This window comes from Cryptomeria japonica, chromosome 8 (genome assembly GCF_030272615.1).
Source record: "Cryptomeria japonica chromosome 8, Sugi_1.0, whole genome shotgun sequence".
In the NCBI taxonomy this organism is placed as follows: domain Eukaryota; kingdom Viridiplantae; phylum Streptophyta; class Pinopsida; order Cupressales; family Cupressaceae; genus Cryptomeria; species Cryptomeria japonica.
This window is the reverse complement of record NC_081412.1, coordinates 726,268,774-726,288,043: the sequence shown is the minus strand read 5'-3', so window position 1 is coordinate 726,288,043 and position 19,270 is coordinate 726,268,774. Positions and strand designations below refer to the sequence as shown.

Genomic DNA, 19,270 nt, shown 5'->3' with positions numbered 1-19,270 from the left:
AGGGGACAATTACCTAAGTTGGAATTGTCTCACATGTTGGACTAGTTAGTGGATAGCGACAGGATTGTGTAGTGCTATTTTCTATGCTCGGTGGTTGGCCCTTCTTGCTTTGTAATTGTCTTTGTTTTGAATAAATTTTTACACCTATTTAGTTAAATTTTACATTTACCAATAGCCACCCACTTTAACCCTAGTAGTTAGTATTTTTGGACCATAATTGGCCCTTTTATGTACCTTTATTGGTACCCATAACGCACAACTACTAGGGCATTGTGCATAAGTATTGGCAATTTTAAATGCACATTTATTGGGGCATCTTTAATAGGTATCAAGGGACACTTTGAAATGTGTGCTTTTTAATCCTTGGGCACATAATGGATCTCATAGTGTGCGTCGTTACTACCGAGAAGGCAAAACAATAGTTATAAGCAGTTAAGTCACATATGAAGACAACCAAAAAAATCATCAAAATCCAATATACCACTTAGAATTTGTGAATACACGAAATTACCTCTACACTTCCCTAAGAGGGACTTAAAGAGTGTCCCTCTTAAAGAGTGGGGAATTTTCATTTATTGGTATCTCATTCCAATAGCCAAACAGGAAATGCAGTAAAAATAGGAAATGCCCAACCTCACTGTCATGCGTCTGGTAGTGTGAATATGTCTCCTTTCTTCTGATGCTACACCATGGCGATAAGGAGGCAACTGCTCCGCTCCATCCTCTCACCTCATCTCGAACCCTTCACACACGTCCCTTGCATTCCTCTCTTCTCACGTTTGTCTTACCAACAAAATCTGAATCCCCTTTGGAGAAGGGGTCATGGGTGCCTTGCAGACTACCCAAGCGTTCTTTTTCCTCTCATTCCATTCTCTCTCTTCCTCCTCAAAACAAAGCCCTCTCCATGCAGGCATGGAGGATACTGCCAAACATTGTGCAGTTGCTTATGATCTTACGCCTCTCAAAATTGCCTTTTCAATTAATCCAATTACTGCATGTCCTGCGACCATTCTATTTCATAAAACCACATTTAATTCAGGTATTCTGTCAAACAGTTGGCGTGCTTTGCCTATGCTGGCATATTTTACATACATGTCTACCAGACTACCAGAGCAGTTGCAACTACAACATTTAGCGAAAGTCCTCTCTTCTTAATGCTTTGATGGATGTCCCTGTCATTTTTTTTCCCACCAAACATCTGCCCCTTTCCTTCCTATTTTCTTCTCAAAAAACAGGGCATGAATGCAGTCAAGTGAAATTTGTGGGAGTTTTAATATACAGGAAAAGCAGACTCCACACATATTGCATGTGTTGCATAGAATATTTATCTTCATTGAAAGCAATATCCTATGCTACCACAGCACTTTCTATGTGATTGCTATTATGAAAAGATGTATCAAATGTCCATCTGATTAGCTAGATAGATAAACTTGTTGTAAATGCCTTTTTAAAATAATATTAAATTGTAAAATAAACGAATGAACATTTTATTGATTTTCATATTGATGAGTTGTTTTGAAAAAAAAGGATTTTTTTTAAGGGTATCTCATCTATTGATCTGGTTGGAGGTGATGCTGTTAAAAATTGTAATCAAGTTTTTATGACAATAATATTATGGTTTAAACTAAAAGAAGGGTTTTATTAAAACAAAGAAGGAGAAACAAAACAAGAAGGGTTACATGCCCAGCATAGATAAAATTACATAATTCTGTCAGTCTTCACTAAGTGGTCTAACAAATGAGACATATCCAGACATATCTGTTCATAAAAACTTGACAAATTTTTAAATGCTTTTATGAATCAAGAAATTTTTTCTCTTTCGAAGAAAAACAAACCTCAAATAGTGCAAGTGAAAAGAAAGAATGCAAAACTACTTTGCAACAAACAAAAGGAGCATTGAAACCATCCACAGAGCTGTTGAAAAAAACTGTTTTGGACAAAACCAAATACGATGTGCACTGTTGATAAACAAGAGGTTGCAAACTTTTCAACTTTATATTTGAGCAAAATTTAAAGATGTTATAGATTTCTGTATTTTTGTTTTGTATGTTTAATTTTTTTTTAAATCAATCAGTTGAGAATTGAATTTGAGATCTTCCATCTGCTGTAAGGATGTTCATCAATGAGCTGCCAATTTTTTTTTTTGTGAACAGTCTATCTTGACTTTAAATGTGACTCATTTTCCAACATTCCCATGAATTGTAACAGTGCAAGAATTTGGAGGTCCTAGTTGGGTTAGCTCTACTAAACTAGACTGTGATACCATATTAAACTTTTCATAATTATGAGTCAACCTAAGACCTCCTATCACTGAATCATTGAACTATCAACCTTATTTATGATCTGTCTATTTTCGATTCAAATGAAACTCTTTTCCCAACACAATTTTAATTCTCAGTATTATTTTCTCACAACATTATCTATTACATTTTATTTTCTTAAAAATTAAAATGATGTTCAAACATTGAAAAATTAAGTTATGTCTGTTGATTTGTTCTTACTGCAGCAAATCTCTTGCTGATATAACAGGTCTATGCTCTGTAATTTATTCAAAATTTACTGCACATATTTATTTCTCATGTTTGAACGCACATCTTAAAAAACAGACCAAAAAACTTAGAAATTTTACTTTAGAACTACCAAATAAAAACTGTTCTTACCAGCTCTCTCATGCTTGAATGCACATCTAGAATCAAAGACTTGAAAAAATTACTGTACAATAAAAGCTGTTCTTACCAACCCTTAAATCCTAAAATATAGGAAGAGTGTGAGTCTTCCACATTATTTCCCAGATAAAGCATTGCTATATAAGATAGTGTCAACAGTCCATACCAGCATATGCATGTTCCAAAAACAGCATTTATATACCAGACTTTTCAATCATGGACTGGTTTCAATCTTGAAGCGATCCAAAATACTCTTGCCCTTTAAACTCTGGTTCCAGAATGCCGTCATGTATTCTTCATATTTATATCTTCTGTATAAAGCCGGATGCTCATCATCCACCATTGATGGTGCAGGACCAATGAAGGTTTCCAACGAAGGCGAATAGAAGGTGGGAATAGATATACGTGCGGCGGTCTTATTGGTTACAGCCCTATGCTCGGCGCTTTTGAAGCGTCCATTGCTTACAACCTAATAAAAACTCACACAAAAGCAATTCAAATTTCAGTCCTCCAAAAGCGAGTTTTGAACAGAGGGGAAGTCTATACAAAGAGAATAACATTTATAGTACTATAAACCTGAATTTGATCAGCCACATTGACCACAAAGGCATTGGGTATTGCTTCTACTGCAAACCATTTCCCATCTTTTAGCACTTGCAAGCCACTCACATCTCCTTGCATCAGAACAGTAATGCCACCTGGATCTGAATGAGGTGCTATGCCAAGGGTAAGATCTGGATTTGGGCATGCAGGATAGTAATTTATCTGGAGTGCCTGGGTATGCTTTCCTAAGATTGCATTCAAATAGTCAGAATCTTGTCCCAGAGCTTCAGAAATCGCAGCCAGAAGCCGTAGAACCAGTACTCTAATCTCCTTGGAGTACTTCCCTGCAACCTCTCTGTTTTAAAAAAGTGAAATGAGAAGGAAAAAATGGGTCACAAGCACTTGTTGGTGAATTCCTGTGAGAAATTTTGTTTTGTTTTTAGTTTTTCTTTGAAGTTTTTTGTCACTACCTGTAAAGTGCTGGTTTTTCAGGCCATGAATTGATAAATTCCTCCACTGGATTACAGAGGTGTCTTAGAGAATCCTTCCAATTATAGAATTTATCTTCGGTGACATTGAAGCTTGTTGAAACCCTAGCCGCCTGCCATGGGTTCTCTGAATAGAGACAGGCCCTGTCTTCTACAGGCATTTCAAAAAACTCTCTGGCAATGTCCATCATGCTTTTCATCACAGTCTCTGGCACTCCATGGTTAATGATCTGAATGATCCATATTGAATTTAGGCGATACCCGGAAGAAGGAAAAAGAACAAAACAGATCTAAATGTTTACCTTGAAGAAGCCATCCTCCTCGCATGCCCGCCTAATCTCATTCACTACCTTTATTCTATGAGGCCCATCCAAATCTCTGAGGTCTATGACTGGAAATTTATATGAATCACAGACCTGGGATATGTCGGGACGTTCACCCGGAGGAAAGACATACTTATCCTGAACATGAAGATGATTGTGCCCATTGGACAGGAGTTTCTCCACAACACTGAGATTGAGCCCCACATGAGCTATGGATTTCATTGTACTTGAGGGTTAAAAATGAAAAGAAGATTAGCTAAAATTGCTCTAGGATTCAGAGATGCTTACACTTTTTAGGTTCAATTGCTTAGGGATTCAGGTCTGCATAGATTGACTCAGTTTATCTAGCTGTATCAAATAATATATGGGAGAACTAGGGAGCCCTAGGAAAGGTCCATTATTTTTTTAAGCTGATTGTCACGTTTTGAACACTATTCGAAGTTGTCAGTTGTCAGTTGTCAGTGTTTCCCATTTATTTTATCTATTGCTGGTTAAAATGTATTTTTCCTAATTTTAACATTGCAAGTGTTAGTCACATACATGAGTACAGACTCACGGTAGAACATTAAAGCAGGAGGGCAAAAACCAATTGAAGCGGCAGTCAATCTCGCAAGAAAGGTTTTAATCCCTGCATCATGTCAATCTTGTATTTTATTGTTTGTCTGTATTCATGTAAATGTTAATTCTGTTGTTGTATACTGGTAGTTGTGAGATTTTGCCAAGATCAAGAGGCAATGGAAAGCACAAATAAGAGAGAACAAAATAGATGATAAAAATAAACTGTATTCTATCAAGATGAAAAATATGATCAACTGGATCATTAAGCATTCGTTTCATACAATGAATATGAGTCTGCTTATACAGGCAAGGCTTATGGATATGTGAGCACACAAACATGACATGTGGCTCAATAAGAAACAAGAGTAGGTAGGAAATAGGTGTGGGTAGGTAGGAGAAATAATATAATAGTCCACATGAGGTGGATCACCCATTGAATGTGGAGTGTAACAACAAGATCAACACCATAAAAGGTGGAAATTCTCTTACACACGCTATCCCAATGTGGCACAAACACCTAAGTGTCTCATACCCAAACTACTATGAAATGCATTTCCTAAGTAAACTTAAGTAAGGTGTAATAATATCCAAAATGAATAAATATTTACACCAACACCCCCCCTTAAGTGCAACTTAAGGGAATGCACTAAAGTCTACAATGTAAGATGGGTCCTGGCTACGAGGCCATGTTAGGTACCCATGTACAAATGCAAATGCATGAAAACCAATGCAATGAAATCTCTCACAAGGTGGGGAAAGAGAGAAAAACCCAATGGGAAAAAACCCTCCCCCAAAAGAGAGATGAAAACTAGATACAAAGAACTCTCATAAAAGTATGTGAAGGACAAAACCCCATGTGAGGAAAAAGTCCCCCCCATATGAGAGAAGAAGAAGAGAGACTAGGAAGCCCCCCCTCAATGTGGAATCTATACCAATGATAGAAGCTCGAAGATGAATGAAGAAACTGCTCCATGAACGTCAAACAACATTCCTCCCCTTAGGAAGAAACAAAACCAAAGGTGTATCCATGAAGTCTCCCCAACCATGAAGGGAAGATGAAGCAAAAATACTCATCATGAAAGGAATCTTTGAAAACTGCTCAAGTGTCCCCATGTCGATGCTGAAAGATACCCCCTCCAAAGGTGGTAAACTGTGTCACATTGCTGAAAAAGGCACTCCAAGATCTAGTGGAGATGGATGTAGAACATTATCCAAAGACTCATATGTCTCCTCAAAAGCTAAAGAGACCTCCTCCAAGTGTTGTACAAAAGTATCCACAATCATGTCAACCTCTAAAGATTGATCATGTAGAGAATGCACAAGAGGGTCAGAGTGATCCTTCACAACAATTAAAGAAGGATCATCTTCATCAAAGAGAAGATGAATGTCATCAATGGTGTCTCCCAAATCTGCAATGTAGGACTCTACAAACAAACCTGCAATGTCTGTCAAGTAGGCATCCCAATCAACTAAAGTTGGAAGACATGAAATATCCTGCTGCACTGAATCATAAGAAGGCAAAACTATCGCACTAGCTACATCATCAGATGCAATAGGTGGTGTGATATCAATAGAAGGAGATGAAATGCAAGGCTCAAGAATGGGGTCACATGTGAGAATCCCCAAGTTCAAATGCCCAAAGTTCTCCTCAAAATCTGAATCATCAACATAGGAAGAACCAACTTCATCAATAGGACCAAAATCTGAAAAAGAGTACAACCGAGATGAATGATCAACCACCCCAGTCGCAATGATAGCTCCACTCTCCAAGTCTCTAATGATAACTGAATCAGGTGTGAACTCCACAGTTTTCTTAGTTGCCCCATGTGTGATTTGATAGATGGAAAGAAGATTATTTGTCAAGTGGGGTACACACAACACATCATTGAAGGAGTTATCCCCAATGGCAATAGATCATTTCCCAATCACATCCATGTATGTATGATTTCCCATCAAAATTTGTGGCATGTGGCAAGGCTCAAATGTAGAAAACATAGACTGTGAAGATGCCATATGATGAGAAGCCCCTGAATCTAGAAGCCATCTCCTTGAATCATGACTTGTAATAGCACAAAGAGCTTGTCCCTTTCCTTTATCTGTCCCAAAAGAGTGATCCTTTCCTTTATCCTTGGAAGAAGAAGCCGATGTAGACATTCTAGAAGGTAGGTTGATTCTATTTTTCTCAAGAAGATTCTTCAACTCATCAATATCCTTCTTATAACAATGATGTTCATCATGTCCTGACTTCTTGCAATATCCACAAAAAAGATTGTCCTTCTATGATTTCCTCTTAGGTGAGAATGGTGTATCACCTTGTTGTGGAGAGGAAGATTGTGCTCCATCTTGTTGTGGTTTAGACTTAGCTTGCTTTTGATTCTTGCATTTTCCTTGATTACTTTGATTCCCTTTATTAGCCACCAAAGCTTGTGACTTTGAAGACTTGAGAATCCCCATCGTTGTCAACTTAGATTGCTCAAGTATCAACATCTCCGTGAATGAATCAAATGAGGGAGAAGTGTATGAGGAACCTTGAGCTAACCTATGGGTGTGAAAGTTAGAGACAAAGGCTGCATACTCTGAAGGAAGCTTGTCCAACAAGTTATAAACCAATTGAGCATCCTTTTTGTCAATTTCACAATCCTTTAGCTTTTCTCTTAGCTCAGTTGCTTTTGTGACATAATCTTGGATTGTATCAAAATCCTTGGGATCCAAAGTTGTGAATTCACTATCAAGCTTGTAGCCCTTAATCTCATCAACTTAACCATACAATTTCTTAAAAATATCCCAAGCCTCTTTAATTGTTGTACACTTATCAATGTGAAAAATGAGGTCATCTGATACATACTTTCTAAGAGTTCCAAGTGCTATAGCATTCTCAGTAAGCCATTGAATTTGAGCATTAGGATCAGCCTTAGGATCAGGTGGTGTTGTAATACTTTCATTTACATAATGAATAAGTCCTTTTTCCATTAGTTTACTCCATGCCTTAATTTTCCATGATGCATAATTATGAGGAGTTAAAAGTGGAAATTTAGGAGAACCCATAGCACCAAAATGAAAAACACAAGATAGAGAGAGGCACAATCACACAAGACACCCCCCCCAAAATACTCAATCAAGAAACCCCCCAAAATGGTGATTTTGGCACTTTATACTTAGTGCGTATACAATGGGCTACTTGCAAAACAAGGCAAAGTGGACTTTTGATTTCAATTTACAACTTCTCAAAATGAGATCTAAGAGACTTCAACAAATACTGCTAGTGATCTAAATTGAGATCCAAGCAAAATGCAAGTACCAAATATGCCAAAAATAGCTAAATACTGAAAGTACAATTTCTACTTAAAATCACTGCAAATAGATGGCAGATTATGAAAGTAGATGAAAAAATATGCACTTTCAAAAAAACGACACCTGAAAAGGAGTCCATATGAGCCCAAACGAAGCCTCCAAAGTTGTAAAAATTGGGATTTCACGATTTTCGAAAAACCTGTATCCGAAAAACAGAAAAATCCTGCACCACTATACAGATCATGAAATTCTACCCCAAAACAAAAAAAATTGCTCGAAAAAACGAGTCCAGATGAGTGAAACATTGCTATTTGAAAATTGTCTGCAAAATTATAATTTTTGGAAAATTTTTGCCGCAGCGTCAAACTTCAAATGCCTTTAGATTTGGCCTCCGAAGTCCGATTTGGATGAAACAAAAGGCAAAACTGACTTTCTTGGATCTCCTCAATCCAATGGTAACCTCAGATTTGACCCATCAAGCTTCAATAATAACCTGCAATAGAAAGATCCAAAATGCAAACCCCAAATAACATCAAATTTCTCTCAATTGGCAAACCAATGACACTCTAATGGCTCTGATACCATGTGAGACATGGACTAGCTCTGATACCATGTGAGACATGAACCAACTCTGATACCATGTGAGATTTTGTTAAGATCAAGAGGCAATGGAACGCACAAATAAGAGAGAACAAAATAGATGATAGAAATAAACTATATTCTATCAAGATGAAAAATATGATCAACTGGATCATTAAGCATTCATTTCATACAATGAATATGAGTCTGCTTATATAGGCAAGGCTTATGGATATGTGAGCACACAAACATGACATGTGGCTCAATAAGAAACAAGAGAAGGTAGGAAATAGGTGTGGGTAGGTAAGAGAAACAATATAATAGTCCACATGAGGTGGATCACCCACTGAATGTGGAGTGTAAAAACAAGATCAACACCATAAAAGGTCGAAATTCTCCTACACACGCTATCCCAATGTGGCACAAACACCCAAGTGTCTCATACCCAAACTACTATGAAATGCATTTCCTAAGTAAACTTAAGTAAGGTGTAATAATATCCAAAATGAATAAATATTTACACCAACAGTAGTAAATGTTGCTATTCTGTTTTGTATCTTGCTATTCTGTTTTGCATCTTCTTTTTCTTTCTTTTTTTCTTTTTTAAGCATATAGCTTTTTTTTAATGTCAATTTTGTCTATATTCTAGGGGAAGAGCACCGTTCATATTCTAATAACCCGTAACCTTTCAATTATTAACTTTAAAAAAATTGAAAAACAAATGACTAAAAGTTCATTAATAAATTTTAAATGTATCAATAGCTGCTTGTTTTTTAGCATTTTTGGATCATAATTGACCCATTTGTGCACCTTTATTGGTACCTATAGGGCACGACTATTGAGGCATTTGTGCATAAGTATTGGCAATTTTAAGTGCCCACTTATTGGGGCATTTTTAAGGTATCGTGGGAGACTTTGAAATGTGTATTTTTTGACCCTTGCATGCATAATGGATCCCACAACATGCATCATTACCACCTAAGAGCCAAAACAATAGCTATAAGTAGTTAAGTCGCATGTGGAAACAACAAAAAACAAATCGTCAAAATCCAATTTTCCGTTTAGAATTTTTAGGTGCACGGAGTTAGCTATAATGGCTACTGGTACACTTCCCCTAGTAGCAAAAGTTGTTGGTCAGTTTATTCTTGTAGTTTTTAACTGCAACTTCGATATAATCTGCATTTTTTCAATACAAACATTGTGTACAATGATTTACTTAGGTTAAGTAAAAATATAACATTAAAATTATAATTAATTGAAGTTGGGAAATGATAAATTTAAGTTTTGTTTCGAGAATTTAAATATAAATGGATATGGCACTGTTTAGGAATTATGATGAAGAATGATGTTGTGTTGTGCATAATCAATTTTTTGATGCTTAGAAAATGATGTCTCTGGTAAGTTTATTTTCTTAAAATTAGAATAGGTACAAAGTTCCTTGTGGGTTGATCTTGAGTCACAAAGTGTTGATCATAAGCATACAAAATTATCCTCAAGTAAACTTTGGGACCTAATTCAACAAAATATCTAAGACATATTTGTAAGTTTGACAATAATTAAAAAAATCATTAAGGAATTTGTCAATTTGTTAGGATCAAGTTCTCATATGTCAATCCCCTTGATGGACTAAATTTATGACCTTGGGTAAATATTCAATGACAATGTTCTCAAACATGCAATGGGTGAAATATTTTGATCTTCAGTACTCCATTAAAAACTTGCAAAATAGAGAAAAGCATGTAGCAAGTAACATGCAACACACAACTTGATAAAATCATGAATTACAACTTGCTTTCAAGGGTTGGAATATTGCAGAAAGGGGAGATTTTTGTTTGGATTTATCTCATATGTTCGAGCAATTAGTTGGGGAGGATAGGAATGGATAATTCTTAATTCTTTGCTCGGTTGTTGGCCATTTTTTCTTTGTAATCTTTCTTTTGTGATTAATAATTTTTTACCCCCTTTTGGTCTAAAAAAGAGTAAGAATATCTTCCAAAAAATTACACGAAGAAAAAAAAGAGATCGGTAAGAGAACATGCTTGTTATAGAAAGTGATACATGAAGGACTTTATTTATACAAAATAAATATTTGACTCTAGTAATGGATAATTGGTGGGGGTTTTCTTGGATATGAAACAAAAGTAAAAAGGGCTCTAACTATGTGAAAATTTGCATGTAAGGAATCTATTCCAACATGAATGAGATGCCAAAGTGTCTCTATTTGGATATGAAAATGGTTTGATTGTAGATAGTGTTGTAAAAGGAATCCATTTGAATACGATGATGAAGCTATATCTTTTACCAAAAAAATATCATAATTACATCAGTATCATCAAACTCAAGAAAAATGTTAGTGATAATGTATGATCTCTCTCTAATTGATTGCATGCATAAGATGTAAGGAATATAAGGAGGATATTGATTAACATGGTATAGATGTAGTATAGCAAAAACACCATCACATTGGAAGCATGTAAGCACATGAGCTAGATATAATCTCAAGATATGCAAATTTTTGCCTTTGATATAGAAAAATGATAAAATAAAGATAGACATAAATGTTAAAAGGAACACGTAAGCACATCAAGCATGTAAAATATTACCTTAAACATCATGTAATGATCACATAGGATTTATGTCCAAATTGATGTGTTGTATAATAAAGATATATTATCCCCAAGATATGGTAATTCATCATGGATAAAATGAAATATGTCATAGGATATGAAAAATGTAAGCATCAACATATTATGGGATTACCAACAATGTATATCATGTCAATCACAAGCATGTCAATCATAAATGCTTGTAGAGGAAAAACAAGTGATAGTAAATGCACTACCACATAATTCATTGTAATTCCATTAAAAAATTTCCATCAACATGCATTTATTAATTGTAAATGAGTAAATTCACTTTAACTATAAATGGTAAGGTAAAAGGTAAATACTATCATCTCATTTGAACACATTCATCTTGAGAGAGATATTGCTTTGGTCATGTACTTGATAATGGTATGGCAAGGATATACCTTGGGCCTTGGCATGGATTAATAGCATATGACATTAGACTAATGTCTTTGATTGTATAGAGGTGGTATATATTGACTTCCCTTATTTTCCATGTTTTTTTATTGGTTTGAATATCACAAAATTATAATATAATTTTTTAAATTATATTTGTGACATAGAGTTTCAACCACACAATCATGGGTAAAACCATGGCATTCATTGTTATAACCTTGTACATGTGAATTTGATTTGTAGATCATTCATCTAGTCTATTGGCTCTAAAAAATAAAGGTGCTCTCCTCTAGAACCATTACTCCAAGTGAAACAAGATATCTAAAGTAAAGAGAAGGACTCATCAATAATGACAGGATAGTTTTAGACGGTCAATACATAGGATTAGGGCACATTTTCTTCATCTCTAAGCTCTATAGAACCTTCTAGGTATTCTCTTGAGGCCTTAAGAGGAGACATAACTTGGAATAATTCTTTCACTACCATGTCCTAATGCCAATAGGAATGCCAACTAAGCTTATTAATAATAAATATAGACAATTATACAAGTGCACCCATATATATGTAACAATCTTCACTCACCAAAAATCCTGCATTCAATGGGTTAGGGGTGTTGATACCATTAAAGGAGATGAGAAGTTAAATGGATTGCCCCTGAATGTAGATAATTTAAACTAAACTTTGATGGAGTGGCATGTGGTAACCTTGGTGCATTAGGGGCAGGCTGCATAATCACAAATTGAAAGGGTTTAATTTTAAGGCCTGAAGTTTTTAGACCATTGTCAAATGGGACTAACAATGAAGTCAAACTACAAGCATTGATAATTGTCCTACAATTGGGATTGAAACAATTCATCAAAACTTGAAATTGAGGGTGATTTGATGTTGGTGATCAATGCTATTTGAATGAATAAATTGTATAGTTAGAAGTTAGAGACCTTCTTTAAAGAAGCTAGAATTTTGTTGCCTCAATTTGAAGAGTTTATGACGGACCATGTATACAAAGAAGCCAATGAAGTGGTTGACTGTATTGCCAACAAGACTATCAATGGTGAAGATAGTTGCCACATCGTCCACGTCGCAACAAGTACATCCATGGAGCGAGTTAATTCTACATTTAATCAAAGGTATTTTGAGCAATGCTTTCATAAGGATCAAATCATAGATACAAGATAAACATGAAAATTCCATCTACAATTTTAGCATCACTTAGTGATACAAGGGAGACAGTGGATTTGATAAAAGCATTGTATAGAAGGCTAGTTCAAAACTAATTTCTAGGTGGTTTGGAAAACATGGTGGCTATGATTGTTGAGGGACAAGGCATTCCTTTTTCAACTAACTTTTTTGAAAGCTCATCCCATGGTGTGGAGGTCAAATGTTTCTCTCTAATGTTCACCTCCATACACTCTAACTTGTATCATCATCAAATGATTACTTGTAAATGTGTCTTATTCCTCAAAAGGACTATACTAATGAAGCTTATTGAGAGTCTCAACTAGTATAAATAATTTATAATATAGGAGCATCTAGATTGAATCCTCTCCTTACAATTTTCTTATTATGATTGTAAATAGGGTGTAGAAGTTTAGATATTAGGGTAGTATTTCTCCATTTTGTTCTTGTAAGGAGCAAGTATTAGTACTCTTTAGGTTGGTGATGGTTCTCACCTTGAAACCCTGAGGGCATTTTTATGGTGATAATAGTAACAAATAATGTATAAGTTTTTATTTTAATATATACAGGAGCAAAATCCTTGTTTGCAATTTACTTATTAAAAAACAAAGTTTCATTCATCAATGATGAATCCCTTTATTATCATATACACTTACATCTTGTAAAATAACTATTTTAGTCTTTTATATATATTTATCTAACATGATCTCATTAAAGATATATATTACTAAAATAGTGAGCTATAAGTTGGACAAGACTACTAAATGGATAAATATGTTAATATTTATGCTAGTGCGACCCCTAAGATGTAACCAAAGTTATTAAATTGATTAGTGGATGCAAGAATAATAGAAAAATAAACTACAACACAAATAAAAAGATATTCTTGTCTTTTAATTTAGGTGGTGAACAAGTAACAACAAACTAGTGACTTAATCATATAAGGCAATATGGAATCGAGATTTAAACTTTTCACACAAATACATGTGTAAATAGTGTGTTACTTAATTGGTTCATCACTTAGGTCCTATTCACACAAATTACTTAAGTTTACATGGGATACACATAGGATAGTTATCACTTTATGTCTTATCATAAGATTAAGAAACATATCGTAATCTTACATATGCAATCCTATGTCTTACCTTGGTCTATATAACAAGGGGCTCTCTTTTTACTCTAATTTGTTTTGAGTAATTAATATTGTATCATTGCATCCATTGATAGAATAACATTATCCTCCCCTATTTGTTTCTCTTTTGCTTCAATTGAAACTCCTAGATCTTGGGTGACTACATTTTTAGCCAAATCTTGCATGGTATAGAGCATTTTATACCAATTCTTACAACAAAATATGCATCCAAGAGTACATTGATGAACCATAAGCTAAGCCAATTAATCTATACAACCAAGAACAATTATAGAAAATTTTGTTAATATATGGTTAAACAAGGTGAAACCACATAATGCATTAGAAAGACTACACCAAATATGCATTAACATGTTCTATAATCCTTGCATGAATCCTTAAGCTATTACAATATAAACTAGCAAGTGTGGCCTTAGGAATAAATAGAGAATACGTGTCCCCTAAAATAGCTTAGAAAATCATGGAGATACTTGTGTTGTGAAGAAACCCTTGTGTTATGCACATTTCCTTGGCATGCCACATCCACTTGACTTTAGAAGTTGAACTTGCACCTTTGGTTGATACGCTTGAAAATGCTTGATCAACATTGGATTATATACCTCATTGAACTAGAATGTTATCTTGGCCACCCATGCCTTGCTTATATCATCTTCAAAAGGCCATCTACAATAACTATTTGTATTTGTACTAAAACCACCTCCTTAAGGGGTCCAAAGGTATTTGTACTAGTAATTATTTATTTACTGGCAACGACAAGTTAATTATTTACAAGTAATGGTTATTATTCATATTTACCATGAGGTTGACCACAAGTAAATATGGCCCGGTGCCTAGAATTTATTATTAGTGTATGACATATGTAAGAGATTATATTATTCTTGGTGTCTTACAATTGTAAGAGAATATGCTAATATTAGATGGTGCATGTTATGATAGTTTATGACACGTGTAAGAGCATCTTATGACAATTGTCATAAAGTTGTAAGTGCAGTAATGGTGCTATTTTTGAACTTATAAGAGGTAATCTCAATGGTGGGTCAGATGAATTTTTACCATGATTTTTTGGAACCTTGTTTGGCCCATGATAATGTTCTATAGTGGTATTTTTGTCTCCATAAGCCTATATATTGAAGGCTTGAGATGGAGACATAATGGAAGTTCATTTTTGTACACAGTTGTTGCTAGATTGTGTTGGACATTGTTGGTGTTAGGATATGTTGTTATCATTGATGTCAACATATTCCTGCTCTGGTGCTTGCATATTGGCTTATTGGGATCATGGTTTGGTATATGGATTATTTATAGTATCAATATATTCTTCTATATTGGTTTTGGTGATCCGAGAAGCTTAATTGATCATAGCATATGATCCGGTTTTGCATTTTGTTTTTCTTATTAGTGCTTTGCAGGGTTCAGTATTTCCTCAAGTATATTCTAGTGTGATCAGATCTTGAGCTGAGTCTTTAGGAGATTGTTTAGGATGATCTTGTGTATCTTCATTTTAGATGGTTCATGATTTGGCGCTCCGCAAGTTATCTTTTTTCGTGATGGTTGTTGTTGTTTGAGTGTTCTTGAAGTTCAAATGTTGATCGATGAAGATTTGATAAGTGGTGTTGGTGCAGCTGTCTCTGATGACTCTAACGTGCTTGCTAGTGTTTCCTAATTGTGTCATGTTTGTTTTGATCCGCATTGATTGTTGTGCAAGTTTTTGGTGATTTTGTTGATTTGGTGATGTTCTTCGTGTTATGCGGTTTTCTTGGTGGTGTAGCGTGTTGCAGTTGATCTTGGCGTGATTTTCGGTGGTGTTGCGTGTTTGGAGATTTAATTTAGGTCCATGTTATGTCATTTATATCATTATATTGGTCTGATGGTTGATCCTTGTATCGTGTTCAATGTAATTTTGTAATTATGAGTTGAGGGTTTAGTCGACCTTGTTATTAAGGCCAATGAATTGTATAAATAGGTGATATTGTCATGTAATTTAGGTATCAAGGTTGTCTCTACATTATCAGAGAGTGGTGTATGTGCGAACAAGTGGTTCATCCTTCAACATTGTGATTGAGTAGATATTGGTGTTGTAGAGCAGACAATTGTGCTTAACTGGAACTGTCATCAGGCATTTGCAGATGCTATTATTGCAGTTCATTCCTTCCGGATTATAGTCTGAATCTTGTTGTAAGTCAGTGAGACTTCCCTGAGGATCGTAGCCTTCTGGTTCATTATCTTTTAAGCAGTGAGCTCTAGGCAGTGAGCCTGGATGCATGTGCATTCCCCATTGTAATATTTACACATACTACTGCAGAGTATCATCTTATTGTGGGCAAGTTCCCACTGTGGTTTTTCCCTTAACTGAGTTTTCCACATCAAAATCTTGGTGTTGTGTATTGTGTTATCTATTCCTTATCTTTTTTATTGTTGCAGTTTATAATATCTATATTTGTGATCAAGTTTGTGGATCCTGTGAAAATTGATTCTTACCCCCCCCCCACCCCCCTCCCCCTCTTAGTTTTCCTGAACATTGTTGTTGCCAACAGATTGAAGGTTGAAGACGATAAGAAAGGAAATATTTTATGTAATCTCTATTTCATGAAGATAATACAAGCATTGGCCTCTTTTCTTGGTGGAGTTTTTCCCCAAAAGGGTTTTTCCACATAAATCCTATGTTGTGAGATGTTATTCTTGTGTTGTTGATTTATACTTTGTTATTACTGCTATCTTATGGTGAAATAATATTCATTTATATGATGTATTATGTTTATCTAATATATCTTTTATGTTTATCTAGGATGTGTTTATTAAGCATGTTAAAATGGTGGTATTCAACATAACAAAGAAGATTCAAATATCTAAATAGTTTTCAATATTAAGATGTTGTGAGATGTTCTTCTTGTGTTGTTGATTTATACTTTGTTATTGTTGCTATCTTATGGTGAAATAATTTTCATTTATGTGATGTATTATGTTTATCTGGGATGCGTTTATTAAGCATGTTAAAATGGTGGTATTCGACATAACAAAGAAGATGAATATCTAAATGGTTTTGAATATTAAGACAACTTAATTTTCAAATTTGCATACAATCACATATTTTTCATTGGGTATAATCTAAGCATTGAATCTCATCAATATTTTATTGGATTACAGATTTCCAAAAATTTCTAGCAATTTCCCAACACTTTGGACTAATGTGTATGATAGCCACTAATACACTCAATTGAGTCTTAGATGAGCCCTATGTTTTCCCTTATTATGGAGATGTGGTCTATTGAACCTTAAGAGAGTTATGGTAATGGTAATCCATGAATGGATGTTTGTGTTCTTTACATATTTTGTATCGAGCTCTTATTGAGCATTATTAAGTGTTTAAGTGGCATTTTCTATCTAGAATGTCTCTTCTAGGAGAGATATTTCTAAGGCTCATTATTTTTTATTTTCTTCCTACATCTATTGTAGAACTTGATCTTGTTCTTGGATTTGTTCTTGATCGATGATTTTGAGAGTTGATTAGTTTTCTCTTAGCTTTCTTAAAGTAGATTTTACCCAATCTTTACTAACCCTAGGACACATGAAGTTCGTATTCTAGGTGTAAGAGATAGAAGAGATGAGTGGAAAGTTGCTTGGACCATTCACTTCAAACTTGATTTGTGTTTTGATTCCTTGACCATTTTATTTCTAACCCATTGATTATGTACACTTAATTTTTACTATTTGGTTTGAATCTATGTTTAGAGCTTTATAGTTTGAGAATGTAAGGACCCAAACGTTGCATCTTGACTTGTCTTTGCATATTAAACAATTTTAATGCTAATAAAATAAATGGCTACAATTTACATAAGTGTTATTTAATGAATTGGTAAATGCAATAAATGGAAATTTATCCTAGGTTTTTGTGTGTTTCTAAGCAAATAAAAGAATGTGAATTGACTATCAAGTGATTATTTGATGACTATTGATTTTATTCATTTCAACGAATTTTTCTATTGCATGTGACCATGATGATTGAATTGTCTAAACAAGTGTAAAAATCAATTATTACTTTTTATGTTTTCTTTGAATTGTTTTGAGTTCCTAATCTTATTTAATGGTTGCTTGTTCAAGTATGAATGTCAATTGTTATTTTACTATTGAAAAATATTTATTCTTGGAAAAGGATATACTATTACTGTAAAATTTATTTGTAAATAATATAAATTACTTCAATAAAATAAAATAAACTAATCTAGGATACTAAGAAATTATAGATAAATGGTAGATCTTGAGCAAGATGAAAATAAACACAAAGAACTCAATCCAAATCAAATAAACACCTTAGTTAGAGCAAATGAGAGTACGAAACAACATACAAATACAATATAAATATGAACGTTTATTCCTTTATAATTTTTGCAATAGCTCCAAGATTAATCGTTGCAATGATATATAGTAATGGTGTTTGCTCTTTGCTAGAAATAACTAAATTTAGGCAACATTGTACTTGCATGTAGTATCAAACAACAATTCATAAATTACGGGTAGGATATATTTTTAATAATGATTTTTTTTTTTTCCTTTCTTCGACACACTTGGATGATTTTGCTTCTTAATAATAAAAAAATATACAATGAAAAGTTTATAAAAAAGAAGTGAAAATGCAGAGGTGTGAATAATAGATGCACAAATTGATGCATACTACAACATAGAGAGAATATGACTCAGGTGTGGTGGTAGATAAGCTACAACAATCACAGATCACAACATTATCATGAGTAGAATAAATAGGAAAAAAATAAAATGCAATAGCAATAATATAACAGTATATATTTCCTTGTTTACTATCTACAAAAGTCTTTCAGTACATTTAGCAAATTTATTTCGCCAAGAGGCAATCTACAATGGGATCAATATACTCTGTGAATGGTGAGATTTGTTGCTTCTTTGATTGAATGTGTACCCTTTGTGGAGTCTCAGGCTGCCCATTTTGGCTAAAAGAGTGCAAGAAGAAGAAGAAGATGATGATAATGGGCATATTTGAGCATAGGAAAAGACATGGTAAAAATGGTTACCTTAGCCATGTTTTATTTAGAGTGAAAGTTTATGAGTTAGAAATTACAGAAAACAATAAATGATACTACTAAGAGCAAAAATTGAAGACCTCCTTGCCTCAGCCAACATATTATTTTCTATTATTTATCAACTCTTGATATGCTTGACAGCTACACTAGATGAAATAATTTGATGATAAATTGCTTTCTTGTCTTTGAATAGGTCCTTCATTATTGAGAATGAAATCCACGGAGGATAGAGGCTGCCATGAGTGATCGCATTATGGAAGAAAATGTAGGCTCATTATGGAATGAATACATTTGTATTAACTAGTCCTATTTCATCTAGAATTTGGATATAGTTTTAATAGGATTTCATATGCTCTTTATTCCTCTTTAGTGCTTTAGTTACTTTAAAATTGAAATTTTGTTTATAAAATATTTCATAATTT

The 19,270-nt window shown here is 34.2% G+C and overlaps 1 protein-coding gene across 1 annotated transcript; it reads right to left on the bottom strand.

Moving 5' to 3' along the window:
- Nucleotides 1–2,544: 2,544 nt before the first annotated feature.
- On the bottom strand, nucleotides 2,545–4,487 carry LOC131046816 (protein DMR6-LIKE OXYGENASE 1). The gene is made up of 4 exons (XM_057980603.2): nucleotides 4,000–4,487; nucleotides 3,680–3,927; nucleotides 3,243–3,564; nucleotides 2,545–3,135 (listed from the first exon to the last, which is right to left on the bottom strand). The coding sequence occupies exons 1-4, from the start codon at nucleotides 4,240–4,242 to the stop codon at nucleotides 2,881–2,883; spliced, it is 1,068 nt and encodes a 355-aa protein (XP_057836586.2). The 5' UTR covers nucleotides 4,243–4,487; the 3' UTR covers nucleotides 2,545–2,880.
- Between the last annotated feature and the right edge of the window lie 14,783 nt (nucleotides 4,488–19,270).

Bases quoted from the DNA above. Each gene is read 5' to 3' on its own strand.
- LOC131046816 (XM_057980603.2), bottom strand. From the start codon at position 4,242: ATGAAATCCATAGCTCATGTGGGGCTCAATCTCAGTGTTGTGGAGAAA. The intron at 3,928-3,999 runs GTAAACATTTAG...TGGATCATTCAG, and splicing joins AGGAGGATGGCTTCTTCAAG to ATCATTAACCATGGAGTGCC. The intron at 3,565-3,679 runs GTAGTGACAAAA...TTTTTAAAACAG, and splicing joins GAAAAACCAGCACTTTACAG to AGAGGTTGCAGGGAAGTACT.